The sequence below is a fragment of the Typha latifolia genome, chromosome 2, assembly GCF_019914945.1.
Source record: "Typha latifolia isolate L0001 chromosome 2, TyphaL0001v2, whole genome shotgun sequence".
NCBI classification, from domain to species: domain Eukaryota; kingdom Viridiplantae; phylum Streptophyta; class Magnoliopsida; order Poales; family Typhaceae; genus Typha; species Typha latifolia.
In genome coordinates, this window is record NC_133087.1 from 16,642,602 (window position 1) to 16,659,075 (window position 16,474).

Here is a 16,474-nt window from a genome sequence, read left to right on the forward strand (position 1 = left end):
ACGCTTGATTACTTAACCAAGTTAGGGATCCCTAAACCATTTTAGAAACCCTCTTTGAACTCAAACCAAAGGGGTCCTTAAATACTATGGAAATGAGTTGATGTTAACAGATAAAGAGAAGCATATGTGCATCCAAAGGAGCACTTTGTTCTTGTCAGCTTGAGCTCGTGGAGATCATACCAGAGACAGAACAGGGACAAGCAAAAGAATTTGATTCTTGCTCATGTTTGGTGGGAGTTCATAATGGTATGCTACTACTATATTGGGATTTGTAAAGAACTTGTAAAGGGAATAGATTATGTGACCACATAGATGCAAGTGGAAAGGCATTATCATTAAATTGACTGGATAGTATGTACAGTGTATTTACTTATGATTTCCACTACTTTTCTAGTTTTCTCACTGTTCTTTTGGATCTTATAAATGTTCAAGAGGTTGTTTTCAAAAAACCTTAATTTTCCAAATTACTTGTCAAGTCATTTGTGATTCTTCTTCAATTACTCTAGGAGGTATGGTGCCCTTCAAGACCAAAAAGAAGGCCTACCTGATGAATCCTTTCTAGCGACCTCAATGGCAAGTCCACGTTGATGTGCTAGGGCAGGTTGTGCAGGCGAATGGCTGCTGCTTAGCCAACATTTTTCTCCATTGAAAAGAAGTGGTTGGGAGCAAAGTAGGGAGATGAGATAGTGAGGTAGAAATGGAGCTTTGGTTGGGTTTATAGGGAGTTGGGACTTGGCCACTTGGGCTTTTAGTTTATTAGTTAGGCCTTGGGTTGGATTGCTATAATTAGCTTCTGACATGCAAGGGTATTTAAGTAACTTCCAATGGATGGTTATTCACTTCTAATCTGTCTAGGATTTAGGTCATACTAGAAAAATAACTGTAGGGTGTTTTGGAGTACGTTTGATAGAATCCAGGTGTCATTTTGCAAATTCTGATAATGTAGGTTTTGACTACAATAAACCAATAATGTGGTGTCATCTGCAAATTCCCTGTATATATTTCATTCTATATAATTGTATCGACTTGGTTTGTTTTTGCCTGTGGTATGGAGTTGTTGCGTCCAAATGGTTCTTTTTCACAATATCCATTTCTCTGACTTGCAGGCCTTGGTATCCTCTCTCGAGACAAAGATTCATGAAACTGAGAAGAAGTATGAAGAAACAAGCAGAACTAGCGAGGAAAGGCTGAAAAAAGCTGTGGAGGCAGAGTCTAAGTTAATAGAATTGAATAATTCAGTGCAAAGGTACTCATTTGATGTATTCCCTTAGGTCTTCCTTATTGACACATTCCTTTGGTAAAAAAGAATCGGTTGTTTACTTTTGGCGTACTACTTTCTAAGATAGTTATGTAAATTTCATGACAGGCTTCAAGACAAGCTGGCTAACATGGAATCTGAAAGTCAGGTTCTCCGGCAGCAGGCCTTGTTACATTCTCCTGTAAAACAAACCCCTGAACATCCAGAAGTTCCTACAACTCCTTTAAAACATGTACATATATAGATATATGTTTATATTTCCCAATTTGCTATTCAGAAATCTTTTTTTTTCTCATGTCTGTCTCCTTTTCAAGATTTTGCAGAATTTGGATAATGATTGGCCACATAGCATGGGTCGTAAGGTCTGAAATGGATATCAGATACCACTTGTTGCTCTTTCTTCTTCATTGTCTGTATCGTAGTAACTTCTCCTGATGCTCACCATCTTCTTGCAGGAACCTCAAAGTGCGCCTCCATCTTTTAAGGATTATGGCAGCTCTGATCCTAAGCTAAGAAGATCATTTATTGAAAGACAGCATATATATGTATGGTTCCTTGTGCAATCAATCATGTTTGTTAGACTCACAGTGTTTGACCCTGACATTATTTTCATACAGGAGAGTGTTGATACACTTATTGATTGTCTTACTCGAAGAATTGAACACAGCCAAGGAAAACCAGTGGCTGCATTTACTATATACAAGTGTCTTCTTCATTGGAAGTCCTTTGAAGCAGAAAAGACAAGTGTCTTTGACCGACTTATCCAGATGATTGGTTCAGTAATTGAGGTACTTACTGTTCATTGTTGAAATTTGATTGTCTTGTTAGGATCAACTCTTAGATCAAGAACTATTTAGTATGTAAAGGGAAAAATATAGCTTGTTTTCTATGGGCAATTACATGGTTGTCGTTCTTATTATTATATAGCTCCTAGTTTGCAAGGTTCCCAGTATCGGGATCGAGATCGGTATCGGTATCGGCCGTCCAAAAAAACGATACGTATCGGCCATTCGTATCGGATCGGACTATTTTTTAATTATATAAAATTCTAAATATTATTTAAAAATGCAGAAAAATTTAGAAAAAATAAGAAAAAAAAATTTACTCACATATGAAGTCTAAAAACTTAAAAATGTATTAACTTACTCAAAATTTAAAACTTTGTTGAATACCGAGCTGATTCTCGTAAATTTCTATAGTCTTCATCATCATAATCACCATAAGTTTGTAAATATTGATGTCTGGGACCTAATGCTCCAAAAAGTGATTCCATCATACTAGTCATATTATATGGATCTTGTTGTGTGACTTGCGTTTGAGGAGGATAATAACCAGCATTTGGATCTTATGCCTGAGAATACTGAGGATACTGAGGATAATAACTAGCATATGGATCTTGTGATGGCTCCAAACAATAAATACTCGATGTACCATAATCATAGGAACCAAAATGCATCTCATGACGACGTCGCTGATATATATATATATCCTCAGTTTCTCTGTCTTCACTCCTTATGCCTCCTTGACTTTCCTCAACAAATGTAGATGAAACGATCTCACCACCATATGTATCATCAGGACTATGACTAGTACTAGTAGGTATACTATCTCTCGCTGCCTTTGTCGTGGTCTCTCCCAATATTTCATCTAACCATGGGTTATCTCTGTCATCTAATAACCTGTCCTTCATTTCTCTGATCCATGGAGTCAAGGGGTCTTCTTCATCAAAAACATGATTTAAATCAATCAGTTGTTCATTTTCTACCTTTCTTCTTAAATTTCTCTCCCTCAATCTCATATTATAATGACAAAAAATTAACTTCTCCAATCTTTCCATTGTCAATCGGTTGCGTGTTTTTGTGTGGATTAAGAAAAAAGTAGTCCAATTTCTTTCACACTGTGATGAAGACACAGTTTGACTTAAAATTTTCTTTGCTATTGGGGTCAAATTTGGTGCCTCCTCCCATCCATAAATAGACCACCATTCAGCTGGAGTGTTATGAGATATAGCTGCAACAACTTTAGCAGTACTGAATTGCCTAGCTCTCAATCTATATCTCTCCATCTGAAATCAGAAATATATTATTAGCTTATTGATTATATTGAAAGTTAAAACTTGAAACAAATAATAATAAAATTATTTAATTGAATCATAACTCACTTCTTTATCGCACAGGATTTGTTTATGAATATCGGGCTCAAGCTTGCTGATTACCTTTCTAACCCCCAACAAGACTTCACTATCATTATTGACATTTTTAGAGAATTGAAATCTTGGATTAAGAAAATACCCTGTAGAAATTTAAAATTTGTAAATTGTAAGCATTCAAAATTTTAAATATTCATAAATAAAAGTAAATTAAAACTTAAAACTTAAAAGCATGCTTACCAGCAGGGTGTATATCTCTATGTAGTTGTTTGTTCCATCTAGAATCAATCATCTTCCACCACTTTCTATAACTTTGGCCCATATTTTTTTTATTGATTCTTTAGCTATGTCCATTGCCTCATATAAGAAACCCATCTCAGACTTGTCATCACTATCTACAAGTTTTAATACTTTGACAAGAGGCTCAAATACTACGGTGGCAATTGTAATATTATCCCAAAATATATTTCCAAGAGCCATATTTTTCAAAGTTTCACCTAAAGATTTATCTTTAGGTTTCATATTCTTAATTTTCATAGACCACTCCTGTGATGTAAACATCCGCATAATATCATCCTTGTAGCGCATGATGCTCTCCAAGGCTAAAAAGTGAGTGGCAAATCTAGTGACGCCGGGTCTAATGATCTCCCTACCACTAGTCATCTGCCTGAGTAAATTAAGAACCCAACTATGGTTATATATAAAATTTGTTAACCTCTGACCTTCACATATGACCATGTCAATTTCAGGCTCTTTTGCAATATCCTCTAACATCAGATCAATACAATGTGCAGCACATGGCGTCCAAAATAAATGAGGTCTTTTAATCATCAGTGAATTTCCAGCAGCTTTATAATTTGCCCCATTATCAGTAACCACTTGGACTACTCTTTTTTCATCGATTTCTTGTACCACCTCATCCATCAACTGACAAATATAATCTGCATTTTTGAAATGAGCAGTAGCATCCACAGACTTCAAAAATATTGTCCCCATGCCAGAGTGCACTAAGAAATTAATTATATTTCTTTTGTTTTGTGTACTCCACCCATCACACATCAGTGTACAACCAAATTCATCCCAATACCATTTAAATGTCTCAATATAAGTATGAAGTTCATCTACCTCTGAGTCAAGATATTTAGTAGTAATATCATTTGAACTAGGAGGGAGAACACCAGGCCCTACTGATTGTATAGCATCCACCATAGTGTGATAGTAAGGGCTATCAGCTACATTGAAAGGAATATGATTGTAGAAGAAAAATTTAGAGATAGCTTTACCAATGTGTTTCTTTGCATTTTTAATTCCTTTGAGAGCTGTCTTGATTGAAGTCTGTGTACGACCCTTTTTTTTTTGAAGATATGTATCCATTGGTCCAATATTTTCAGACTCTGCTGTAACACCAGGAGTCCTATGGGTAGAACTGCTGCCCCCATATTCTCTCTCTCCTCATATATTAACTGATCTAGATCTCTAAAAGTTACCACAAGTGCTTCTTCTCATCTCTTTCTCTTCTCTATGCATATTTCTGCTCTCTTTCATTGCCCTCCTCATCTGTCTGTCCTCCTCATCCTCCTCACTTTGCTCACTGCTATCATTATCAATGTGTACAGGATTATGCATCAATTCTTCACGAATCATTGACTCTCTTTGTTGTGCAGATTGTTTATCCTTCTTTTTGCTAATTAAATGAGCCAACATCTGCTTTCTAACTTCCAAAGACACTTGAGTGCAAGCTGCTACATTTCCTTGTCTTCCAGCTAAATGTTCTTTCAAACGGCTGACACCACCACTCATTTCCTTTCCACACCAGTTGCATTTAACGCGTCTTTTATCTTGCCCAATAGTGCTGCAATGTTGCCACCCAATGTCGGTATCATATGACTTCTCTTTTGGAGCCATTGATATTTTAACTCTACAACTAAAAAACATAAATTAAAATTAAAATAAAATATAGTCTCTACTCTCTACTGCAGCAGCAACAGAGAAGTCTCTGCTGCAGCTCACAGCAGCACCTGCTGCAGGTGCAGGTGCAGCTGCTGCATAATGGAAAAAAAAAACTGAAAAAAAAACTTACCGAAGGTCGTCGGATAACGTCGCCGGAGGTCGAGATCACCGGAGAGATGGAGATCTACTCACTATTCAGTCACCAGCGAGAAAGAGAGTAAGAGATCCGTGAGAAAGAGAGAAAGAAAGAAAAGAGAGGAAGAGAGGAAAGAGAGGAAAAGAGAGAAAGAGAGAGAGAGAAAAGGGAGAGAGGCAGGTGGGGGGGGGGGACATCAATTATTGATGTCCCCCGGGTCGGATCTGACCCGTTTCGGTCGGGATCGGCCGAAACTGGGAACCTTGCTAGTTTGTTTATTAAATCCTCCAATTGTCCACATGAAAGCATTTGATCCATATCTTCCAAGATGCCAAATTTAAGTTAATTAAATAAAGGTGCATTGCAAGAGGGATGTTCAATTGACATTCTACCTAGTCTGGAGAAACTGCTAATTTTCAATTACAAAATCAACTATGTGACCTTGAAAGCTAACAAATAATTAATAGTAACCTGGTAGCCAATCATCGACTTCAAATCAGTTATCCACATAGTCCTGATTCGAAGAATTCAGCTGGCAATCGCTTATCTGATCACATTAATTGAGGGACCACAATCATGCTAATACATCAATACCCCGAGTACTACCTCAATGACAAATTTCACCGTTCTTGATAAATTGCTTGGCATGTAAATTCTATATTCTGCTCTCTTCAACTTGCTCATTGCTACTACTCTCTTTAAAATCTATAGTGTGCATAATCTGATTGCAGTTTTTATTGACAAAACATATGATGCAGAACCAGGAGAGCAATGAGGATCTTGCTTATTGGTTATCAAATGCATCTGCTTTATTATTTTTGCTACAAAAGAATCTAAAAGCTGCTGGTTCAACTGTGTCTACTCCACATCGGAAACCACCCCCTCCAACAACATTATTTGGGAGAATGGCACTGGTTTGTGATGACACATAACTGCATGAAATTAGGTTACTAGGCTGTTATTTTGCTGAATGAACTTTAGCCCTTTTTTGACTTTCTTATTATGTAATATGTACTTAGGGGTTTCGCTCTTCATCTGCAAACCTTTCTGTGGATGGAATGGTTGTCAACCGCCAAGTTGAGGCCAAATACCCTGCCTTGCTTTTCAAGCAGCAACTTACAGCATATGTGGAGAAGATATTTGGAATCATACGTGATAATGTGAAGAAGGACTTGACTTCTATACTTTCACTGTGTATCCAGGTAATATTATTATTCTCTGGTCTCGTTGTCCACCCCTTCCTTTTCTCTGTGCATCCCAATATATATTTAACATAAAAATTTGCTCAAGGAGAGAGTGAGAAAGTGTAAAGAGTATGAAGTTTGAGAAAAGGGGATGCTGGCTTTTGTGAGATCTTAAATTTGCAAGTTCAGTTGCCTTCACAAAAATAGAATGGTGACAGTAAAACCAAAAGCTGAGAGATATATAATTTGCCTAATTTAGTGTATCATGACATGAGGAGCTATCATATTACTTGAAATATATATATTTCATTCTTGACTTGTGGAATTGTCGTAATGGATAAGCTTCAATATTTGTTCATGCTTCAATTTCTATACTAATATATATTTATATATACACACACATACACAATATATATACATTTTAGATTTAATTGTCCATAAAATTCATTTCACGTTTTCCATTTTGATATGCCTACCAGTTGACAGTAGGAGGCACGAATTGACATGTAAAAGATATGTAGGTCTATGAAAAGGTTCACTACATTGCATGATGCATATTTTTCCTTTTCTAATCTATTAGCAATACTAGCTTCAATTACTTCATACAGGTTTTATAGTTAATCCTTTTATCAAGAGAGAATACTTTCTAACTGAACTCCATATAGCCAAGTCTAAATTAACAAATATAGACATCTTGGCAGATTCCTTGTAGCTTGTACAAATGCATGGGACTTCCATTAGCATGTTCTGCAGGATAACCTTGTGCCATCTGTCAACAAGAAAGTATATGATAAATTTATCACTAATTGGGTTTGTAATAGGAAAGATATTCTACTTGTTGCACTCCACTAGGGATGATGTGGTAGCTGGGATGCTGATTGACATAAAAGGTATAAAAAACTTATGGACTGTTGGGTAACTTGATCAACCAATAAGGCAGAACAGTAAGGCAAGTCGATCAAAGTCATATGCAGTGAAGTCTTCGACTCTAGGATGTATTGAAAGACCCATGGATCTTCTCTAGTATTTTAATATCTATAAAGTACATATTAGAGACCTAAGATATTATTACAAGTTATATGTTGACCTTTCTAAACCTTTGTAGAGATCATACCTTGTAATGGTATATGTATTCTTAACATTGTGTAAGGAACGGCAGGGTAGTTTATGGATTTGTTCAATTCTGTTATGCAAGGATAAGAAAAAAAGAGTTTTTTTCTCATTTGCTACCGAAAAAAAATGAAAGACTATGTACCTTTCCTGTGCCACATAACACTAATTACAAGTAGTCAACAATGATGCAATATGGATATTACCTATTGATTTGCCAGAGTTATCCTGGATGAGTTAGAAAAAGAAAGTTCCAATACTTTTTCAAATATTAAGTTGGACCAAAGACCAGACCAACAATGTTGTCCGGAAAACTATGCATTATCTCAATATAAATCATGATGCAAAATTGTACTATTCAGAGAGACATACTCCATACCTAGCTATGCATTTTATATTGTACGCCAAGAGCCTTATTCTCTTTCTCTTCCGGGCTTATGGCCCCCCATTGATCTACATATTAATTGTTTTGAGTTGATACCTAATTTAGTTTGTCATTGATTTGCATTTAACTTTTTCAGTGCCACCCTCTTCAAATTTTTCACCTGCATCTCTTGCACGACTTTTATGTCATCAGATCTTTGACTGTCTTACTAATAATTGATTGGAAATTTAAGGCACCAAGAACAGCAAAAGCAAGTATGGTGAGAGGGCTTTCAAGTATGGCGAGAGGACGTTCCTTTAGTAGAAATTCTAGTCAAGGGAGAAGTCATTGGCAGAGCATCATTAACAACCTCGACAATCTTCTGGACACATTGCAAGGAAACTATGTAAGCATTATTTCGTGAAAGTAGATTGGATTGCTTAGAATGGCTCAATGATGTGTAATATTTGATGCTTTTCAGGTGCCCAGAATTCTTATTCAGAAGATTTTTACTCAGATTTTTTCATTCATCAATGTTCAACTGTTCAACAGGTGAATATTGAAATTTTTTGTTTAACCTATTCTCTTTGTGATATTTCTAACTTATTTGCAATTCCTTGCTTTTTTGTCAGTCTCCTCTTGCGTCGTGAGTGTTGCTCTTTTAGTAATGGGGAGTATGTGAAATATGGTCTGACAGAATTAGAGTTGTGGTGTACACGAGTGAAACCAGAGGTAACAAATTCAATGTTTAATGTGACATAATGAGCCATATGTTTGTGTTGGCGTCTGAGTATGTCTTACTTTCTGCTTGCTTCTATGTCAAACATTTGCAGTATGCTGGATCCTCTTGGGATGAACTTAAGCACATAAGGCAAGCTGTAGGTTTCTTGGTAAGTAATGCATGACTGATAACATTAGACATGTCAGTTTGTATAATGTTAAGTGGTTCTTGTTCTCCTTAAGAATTAGACAGCATTATTTATAGGCTCATATTGGATTTGATGCTGATGCATATCTACAGATTTGTAGCGACTCAATTTGTAGATCTTCTTGTTTGTAGATTTATTTCTTCTATCAGAACTTTGCACATTGTGCTTACAACATCCATACTAGCTTATCATGATCTTGGCTTAAATTTATCTTCTGCTAATTTGCATTGAGGGCCCATGCAATTGCTATGGAAGAGATTGCTATTTAGTTCACAATTTAAAACTTCTTTTGTTTACAATCATATCAATGTTAATATGCGTATCCTTTTTGTGCCACTGTACAGGTGATATTTCAGAAGTACAGAGTTTCCTATGATGAGATAGTCAGTGACCTCTGCCCGGTAAAACCCTTTGTGTGACACATGCAGGCTTGAACTTAAACATTCCTGAGCTCACCTCCCTCATTGCATCTGCTCTAACTCTTCTTTATGTAGGTGTTGAATGTCCAACAGCTCTACAGAATTTGCACTCAGTATTGGGATGACAAATACAACAGCCAAAGTGTGTCTTCAACTGTAAGTGCAGAGAACTGAAATAAATGAATATCATTTAGTTTTGCACCTTTCTCTTTTAGTCAGGCCATATTATATAATAAACTACCAGGTCTTTAACTCTATGCATATCCTATTCTTACTGTCCGTTATTTTGACTTTTAGTTGCATCCTCTCAGTATGCTTTAATTTAGGGAAAAAAGAGTGATCTCAAACCAGTTGACTTGTTTCATGTTGTATTTGCTTAATTGCAACACTTTTCCTTTCCATTGGTCAGTGTTCTCAATCTTGTGTGCATGCCCTAGTATCACTGGTAACATTGCTTCGTTGTTCATCTGCAGGTCCTTGGAAACATGAGGGCATCGATGACGGAGGATACAGACAGTGCCTTTTTGCTGGATGATGATTTAAGGTAGGAGATATTTTGTAAATTGTGGCACATCAAATAAGGTGTAGACTTGCTCAGATCCCTTATTCTTTCATGCAGCATTCCCTTTGCAGCTGACGATTTATCAAGTTCTATAAAAGATATCGACTTTTCAGATGTCGATCTACCAAAGGAGCTTCTTGAGAACCCAGCCTTCCAGTTTTTACAGGGCTAGGGCTTACAAAAGCCAAGCGTTGTGTTTGCATTCACCCGCAATATTCTCCTCCAAGATGGATTTTTGGGCATATCCAAAAAGATGAAAGTTCAGCCCATTTCACACCATTTTTTTTTCTTTCAGTTTGCTTCTGATTTTGCAGCCAGTCGCCTTTGTTGGGCTTGTATGTTAATTTATTCTATCTAGGGGTGGGTGTGAGTTCCCTAAGTTTTGGTTGATTGGGTTGGGATGAATTTTACCTTACCCTCCCATAGTGCGTCTAAAGTGTGTTTCTTTTTAGTCAAGCAGCATTCTTTGTCGGCAAGTAGCATCGTTCAGTGTCTCTCTCAAGACATCGCCCTCCCTTTCATTGTACAAAACATCGCATTATTGTAAAGCGACAAATTCGAAGAGCATATTTATACTAGATCTGTTTCTTCGCATTTATGTACCCATTCTTGGAAATGTAAGTGTGTTTGTTGAAAGATATTTCTGATCTATTTTATATAACATTAGCAAGAGTAGGCAATGTCTCGTATGTCTCACAGAAACATCCAGTGATCTGGATTTCAGTTGAATTCTTCTGTCACCAGCATCTTTGACTCTTGACCATCACAGAGACAGGCCTTTTGCTGCCAACCACACCAGTTTGTACATGCTGTTTCATGAGCTGGAGTACGTACTTCTTGCCATCTGGTTTAACAGCTTATATTATTCACACTGTCCTCAGTAGTCAGTGCTTGCTTTGTCAGTTGCATAGATAGCTTTCACTGATTAGGAGCGTCTCTTTGGCCCTTGGTCAGTTGGCTGTCTATCCTCTTTGAAGACGCATATGATATGATTAAGGCAAGTTATGTGTATAAGAAAGAAATGACGATTTACTGATTTCCAGTGATGTCTCATAAAGTGAGACAAGAAGTGGAGGTGCAAGTAGTCATTGGTGAATTAATTGAAGGCATCCCCTCTTTCTCTTCCTGTATATTCTTCCCGTGTTGTCTTCTTCACTTTATATATATGGAATGCTTATACTCGATAATCCGGAGCTTAAAACAATTGTGCAAATTTACAACCATTTAAACAGTACCCAAACTCTTAGCCCTCCCCAGTTTCTATTTTTTTTATTGTTTTTATTTAAGAAATAGATCATACAAGAAATAAAAAACAAAGAAAAGAGAAGAAAATGCAAGCTTTTAGGCCCAATTTTGTGGGATTATCTATTTAGCTCCATTGGTGCAAAATGCTTTTTAAAGTATGCAGCGCAGCGCATCGCATCAGCAGCTCTGCGTTGACATTTTTGGTGAACGTTAAACATCACAAATCACAAGAATGACAGTAAGAAAGTAGTACATTAGAAATCCCAATGTTCTGTATGTTAATGAAGGCCATCACGCAGGTCATAAGCATCTTTAGTGCGTTCGAATTGCAACAACCAATCCAGAATTCTAGAACATCCAGGTCATTATCACCATCAATCAAGAACCTTCTTAGTTATCACAACCATGTGCATAAACATTACCGAATAAATTGCTAGTAAATCTTAGCAGCACGAAAATATTCCAGTATCAATCCACTTTAGAGCTCCATTATGTCCCATTCCAGTGACTGCAACGGGCTCAAACTATCAAGACAACATTTAACAGAGCAAGATCACATCTACAAGGTTAATGTCAGAACAGATGAATGTTATCGCCATCTAATTCATGGGGAAAGAATAGGATTATCTAATTACCAGGGAAATCCACGTCATGGATGATCCTCATCAGATCTGGACCTCATGAACCTTCGACGCCTCCTTGGTACTGGTATGTCATCATCTAGGTTCTCGCCATCACCGTCATCATCCTGCAGACCCAATAGGTTCTCACCCCAAAGATTGCGGTGTCCTGTGCGTCTATGTGTCCTCCAAGCGCGAGATGAGCTCCTTGCCTCATCGAGTGACCTAATAGGACTGCTGACCATATGGAACAGAAAGAATGTTGCCCATGATGGTCTGTCACCTTCGCCCGATCCAGTGTTATCATGGTCATGTGATAACTCGTCTCTGTTGTCAATAACATAGTCCCCAATCACGATTGCACCAGGCATAGCTGACCTGATTGCACTGAGGATGTCACCATACTCCCTTTGGTGCTCAAGGCGGTGCCAAGAACGTTGCCGTGATTGGTCTGCATCAGCAGGTCTCGTCGTAGGGTGTACTCTTCTAGCATGTCTTCGAAGTTCCCTGTAATTTCCGAAAAACATGCATGATTCCCGAGAGCACGCCCTTGACTTCTGGTCCAGATACTGCCTTGCTTCTTTAACAATTATCCAACTGATTGCAGTTCCTCGGCAGAGAGGGCACTTTAAGGTGCTTGACTCTGATGCATGCCCACCAGATTCTTCAATCCCAACTCTTTCCTGTACCTGAGCTTCCATAGACCTCTCAGGTTCTTGGTTATTGTTACTTTCTTCCAGTGCTCCAGAAAAGCTTACAGAAGTCTGGCCAGTGTTATCTTCATAGACGTAGTCTTCATGGGTTGCAACAAAGCTTCTTCGCAATGTTGGGCTCCCTGAAAGAGGTTCAGAAAGGACACTATTATGAGCCCTTGGACCTAAACTTCCATTACCAGGATTCTCATGGAAGGAAGAGCTTGCTTGAGAACTGTCCCTATTGTCTGCTTTCACTTTTTTGAATCGATCTAGACAATTAGAATGCCTATAACTTGTATCGCATATGTAAGTTCTGCAACCTTTCTCATGGGAACTGCATATTAGAAGGACAGCATTATGGGGATGGTCCATGCAAATTGGGCATGAAGCCTCATCCCATTCCTTGTGCAAAGCAGCAATATCTGCAACTGTAGAACTGCTGCCTTGCATATCTGTCATCTTGAAGGTGACTGTAGTGAACCCAATACAATTGTTAGAAAAACTATAGTTACCCACATGCCAAAACATAATCAAAATCATTAGAACTTCTAATCCAACGAAAGCTAAAGTTTGCCAAACAATTAGTTACGTCAACAGAACTTGAAAGTATCCTGTTTCATCAATTATAAATATAAGAGTGCGGCCACTTACAGAACAAGGAGCTAAACAGGAGGAGAAAAGAATAGAGTATAATGGGTCCTTTAGCTACACTGAATGAAATTTGTCATGCTAGATAACTTTCAATAGCTCATTGCAAGTTTGGGCAGTCTAGCTCAAGTTAAAATAGTTTTAAATTTGAGGTCTACAAGATCTACCCTCCAATACTCTTCAACATTACTAATTTATAACTTCTACAATTTACTAATCTTGAGTACACATATTAGAAAATTCACTACTTCCCTAATTCCAGCGTAAACTTCAACCACCAAACTTGGAGGAACTTGTGTAACAAAAACCAGCTTTAAGTGAGTGTCTATCCAGTCTTTTCCTCTCCCCAGCTTGGCATAGAGGGTTTATCAGCTTGAAAACTGATTCACACATTCAAGATCCCTTACCAGCTTTAAACAATCATGGACACAACCCTACATAAGCACCACACCACCTGCCACCTCATGCCAAACAACACCTATTCTGGCACGACATATCCTCTCAATATCCTTTTGCAGAAGAATGACAAGTTCGAAGATCTCTATGTGATTGCTTGAACTAAATTGGTGTTTCACAAGAAAAAAAATACTGAAAAGATTAGATCATGTGAGCAAAATTTATGATATGCAAGCTTAACATTGGGAAAATTGGTGACTTCTTAAGACAGAAAGGTGAGTGTCCTTCAACAAGAGTTGCTTGATTCCTTGACCAAAACAAATTATTGGAGGGAGCGGAGCAGAAAACTCAAACCCAAGAGCTTCACTTGCTGACTCTATTTCTCTACTGATGCATCAAAATCTAAATATCTAATCCATTTTTGTCTCAGCACTGGATCCTCCTTGATCCCCTAAGACCTCCCCACATAAGACGTTTTACTCAGGTAGAAGAAAAACACGAAACTAGGGTATCAGCTTTATCTCCCAAAACTGGTAACCTTGACTTATTCTAGAGAATGTTTAAAACAGAAGCCATTTATTCTTCTCTACAAATGTTACGAAGGATCTTTAAAAACTGATCAAATAACTCTGGAACTTAGTCTAGGCCAGCTGACTGCTATTAAAAAAGTAAAAAGTAAAGAAGAGAATAAATACACTTAAGTTGAGTGAAGCATAATTCTATAAAAAATAAAAGTTTCAATGCTTCTCTTATTCTAAAAGATTGTCGATTTTTTGAAAAATCTTCTTTATGTTTTTAACATGTCAATTGTAATTCAATCCATATAGATTTTTCTCCTTCATCCTGGCAGCACCATTTCTTAATTCAGTGAACTACTTGCTCTTCATGTGAAATAACTAAATGGCGCAAATAGAACTGTTTAGTCAACATATTTGTGATCAGAGGCACCCAATTAATCTACAAACAAGCATTTCAATGAAAACATATAGTGCGATATGAAAGAAAAAAACAAAAAGGCAAAACAACAGTTTTTTTAAAGGTCTATTGATTTGACAAGACTCACCAGGGACGGTCTGAAGTTTGGCACTGCAGTTGTAGCTTCTGTATTACCAATATAATTAAGTATCTGATCCAACAAATAGAACTGATCCAATTTCTTCTGACAACTAATATCTATACACGGGCAGAATCCTCAAAGAATGACAAAACCTTCCAAAGCATGCAACAAACAATCCAATGCCCTAGAAATCTTCAAGAAAGTATAAGCTTGGACTCAACCACTAAAATTTAAGTAATGCTCCACAATTCACCAACAAGTCCTAAGCCCTGCACTTAAATTGTGGAACAAGGAGAATGGTCATCCATGGGAACTCCCAAGATGTCTTCAGATAGGAAGACACCATTCCTATACATTTTAAAGCATAAAACAAGGTTCATTGCAACCAAGATAAAGTTTTCATTTCTTTCTTACTTCAAAACATTCGAGTAAGTTAGCTTAAACAATAATCGAACGTTTGAACTGTTATTCCCAACCTATGATGTCAATCTGACGAGCCCCTTTTCCATATTTTAGATGTAATAATGCACAAACATTAATATTATAAAGAATTCTTACAAAAAAGGAGCAATGAAATCGGAATCCAATGAAAAGACAATTAATTAATCCTTGATAAAAATAAAAAGAATTCTGCCCAAAAGCTTATCTTTAGATCCAAAGGGCAAAGGCTAACCAAAACCCTTCATTTCCCCCAGCACCAAGCTATCTGAAACCCATCAACCCCGTCGCTCCAATTTATTCTAAACCTAACCCCAACTTGAGCCCTGATTGGATGCCGATCGGCAAACATCAATAATCCCCAATTCAGACCAGAATCCATCGAGCAACCCACGAAACGGACGAGATCGGACACCGTGAAACCGATCGTTAAGGAAAGCTCAAATCGAAAACCCAACAAAAGATCGGATTCCACCGTAAAGATGAGCACAGATAAAGACTTTCTTTAATAAAACCGATAAAGTTCACGAATAAAAAGTTGTAGATATTACAGTTATTCTGCAGATTGATGTGCCCAACTCTGCAATCTAATTTGAAAGAATTCCAAATTCTCTCTCTTTTTTTCCCCCTTTCCTAATTCTTCTCTTCTCCTCAGGGAGGATGCGGTGGAAGTTTTGCTTTTATTCTCATTAAATAGTTAGAAGAAGAGAGTACGGTAAAGCATCAACCTATCTTAGATTAAAAAAAATATGAAAAAGAAAAACTAAATTACACTTACTCCGTCTTCTCAAACTAGCTCAGGCTACGCTCAAAATTACTTTTGAGTCTTATAAATTTTAAAAATAGTTTAATAAATTAATTTCAAGCCTGTTACGACGGCTCGGACTCGGCTCAGCTCTGACCGAGCCGAGCCGGACTCGAGCTTCACCCAAGCCGAGCCGAGCCACTCGTCAAGCCTGACAGCCCTAGTTGTACGTAAGACATACAAATTATCTCCTAAACTATTTTAAAAAACTTCTAACCTATATGAATATTAAGTTAATAGATACTATAGAATTACTTTTCTATCTCTTTATCTCTTTATAGTTAGAAAAAAATTTATTAGGTTTTGAGACATAGTAATTGAGATGCTAAAGCTCCAAACTACCTTTGCATAATTTTAATTGAACATGTAATCCCTCTCTTTTTAACTTTAGGAAGGGAAAATTTATTACAGGAAAACCCTCAATACTAGATACAACTATATCATGAAGACTTGTTCAGATTTGTTAGCCGGTTAGTAGCGTGATTGGCTTCTTTAAACACATGAATAAT

At 37.2% G+C, this 16,474-nt stretch overlaps 2 protein-coding genes across 7 annotated transcripts in view; one reads left to right on the forward strand and one right to left on the reverse strand.

Annotated features, from left to right (window-relative positions):
- The window catches only part of LOC140781650 (myosin-6-like), a 29,548-nt gene extending 18,893 nt beyond the window's left edge, over window positions 1-10,655 (forward strand). The window contains exons 25-39 of one of the 2 annotated variants that reach the window (XM_073127731.1): window positions 1,107-1,246; window positions 1,367-1,490; window positions 1,573-1,620; window positions 1,714-1,803; window positions 1,876-2,046; window positions 6,252-6,407; window positions 6,513-6,695; window positions 8,405-8,557; window positions 8,633-8,703; window positions 8,784-8,883; window positions 8,985-9,041; window positions 9,425-9,481; window positions 9,575-9,655; window positions 9,973-10,043; window positions 10,119-10,655. In XM_073127731.1, coding sequence (XP_072983832.1) covers window positions 1,107-1,246; window positions 1,367-1,490; window positions 1,573-1,620; window positions 1,714-1,803; window positions 1,876-2,046; window positions 6,252-6,407; window positions 6,513-6,695; window positions 8,405-8,557; window positions 8,633-8,703; window positions 8,784-8,883; window positions 8,985-9,041; window positions 9,425-9,481; window positions 9,575-9,655; window positions 9,973-10,043; window positions 10,119-10,233 — 1,617 coding nt within the window. In that variant the 3' untranslated portion in view covers window positions 10,234-10,655. The remainder of the gene's footprint in view (window positions 1-1,106; window positions 1,247-1,366; window positions 1,491-1,572; window positions 1,621-1,713; window positions 1,804-1,875; window positions 2,047-6,251; window positions 6,408-6,512; window positions 6,696-8,404; window positions 8,558-8,632; window positions 8,704-8,783; window positions 8,884-8,984; window positions 9,042-9,424; window positions 9,482-9,574; window positions 9,656-9,972; window positions 10,044-10,118) is intronic. The other variant, XM_073127732.1, reaches the window with a different exon arrangement.
- An 884-nt stretch (window positions 10,656-11,539) lies between these two features.
- Window positions 11,540-15,851, reverse strand: LOC140781667 (uncharacterized). 5 transcript variants are annotated; one of them, XM_073127753.1, is made up of 4 exons: window positions 15,712-15,851; window positions 14,729-14,991; window positions 11,942-13,091; window positions 11,540-11,830 (listed from the first exon to the last, which is right to left on the reverse strand). In XM_073127753.1, the coding sequence occupies exon 3, from the start codon at window positions 13,078-13,080 to the stop codon at window positions 11,956-11,958; it is 1,125 nt and encodes a 374-aa protein (XP_072983854.1). In that variant the 5' UTR covers window positions 13,081-13,091; window positions 14,729-14,991; window positions 15,712-15,851; the 3' UTR covers window positions 11,540-11,830; window positions 11,942-11,955. The 5 variants fall into 5 exon arrangements, with proteins under 5 accessions (XP_072983854.1, XP_072983855.1, XP_072983852.1 ...); XM_073127754.1 differs by having other exon boundaries at window positions 14,729-14,996; window positions 15,712-15,847; XM_073127751.1 differs by having other exon boundaries at window positions 11,540-13,091; window positions 15,712-15,848.
- Between the last annotated feature and the right edge of the window lie 623 nt (window positions 15,852-16,474).

Bases quoted from the DNA above. Each gene is read 5' to 3' on its own strand.
- LOC140781667 (XM_073127753.1), bottom strand. From the start codon at position 13,080: ATGACAGATATGCAAGGCAGCAGTTCTACAGTTGCAGATATTGCTGCT.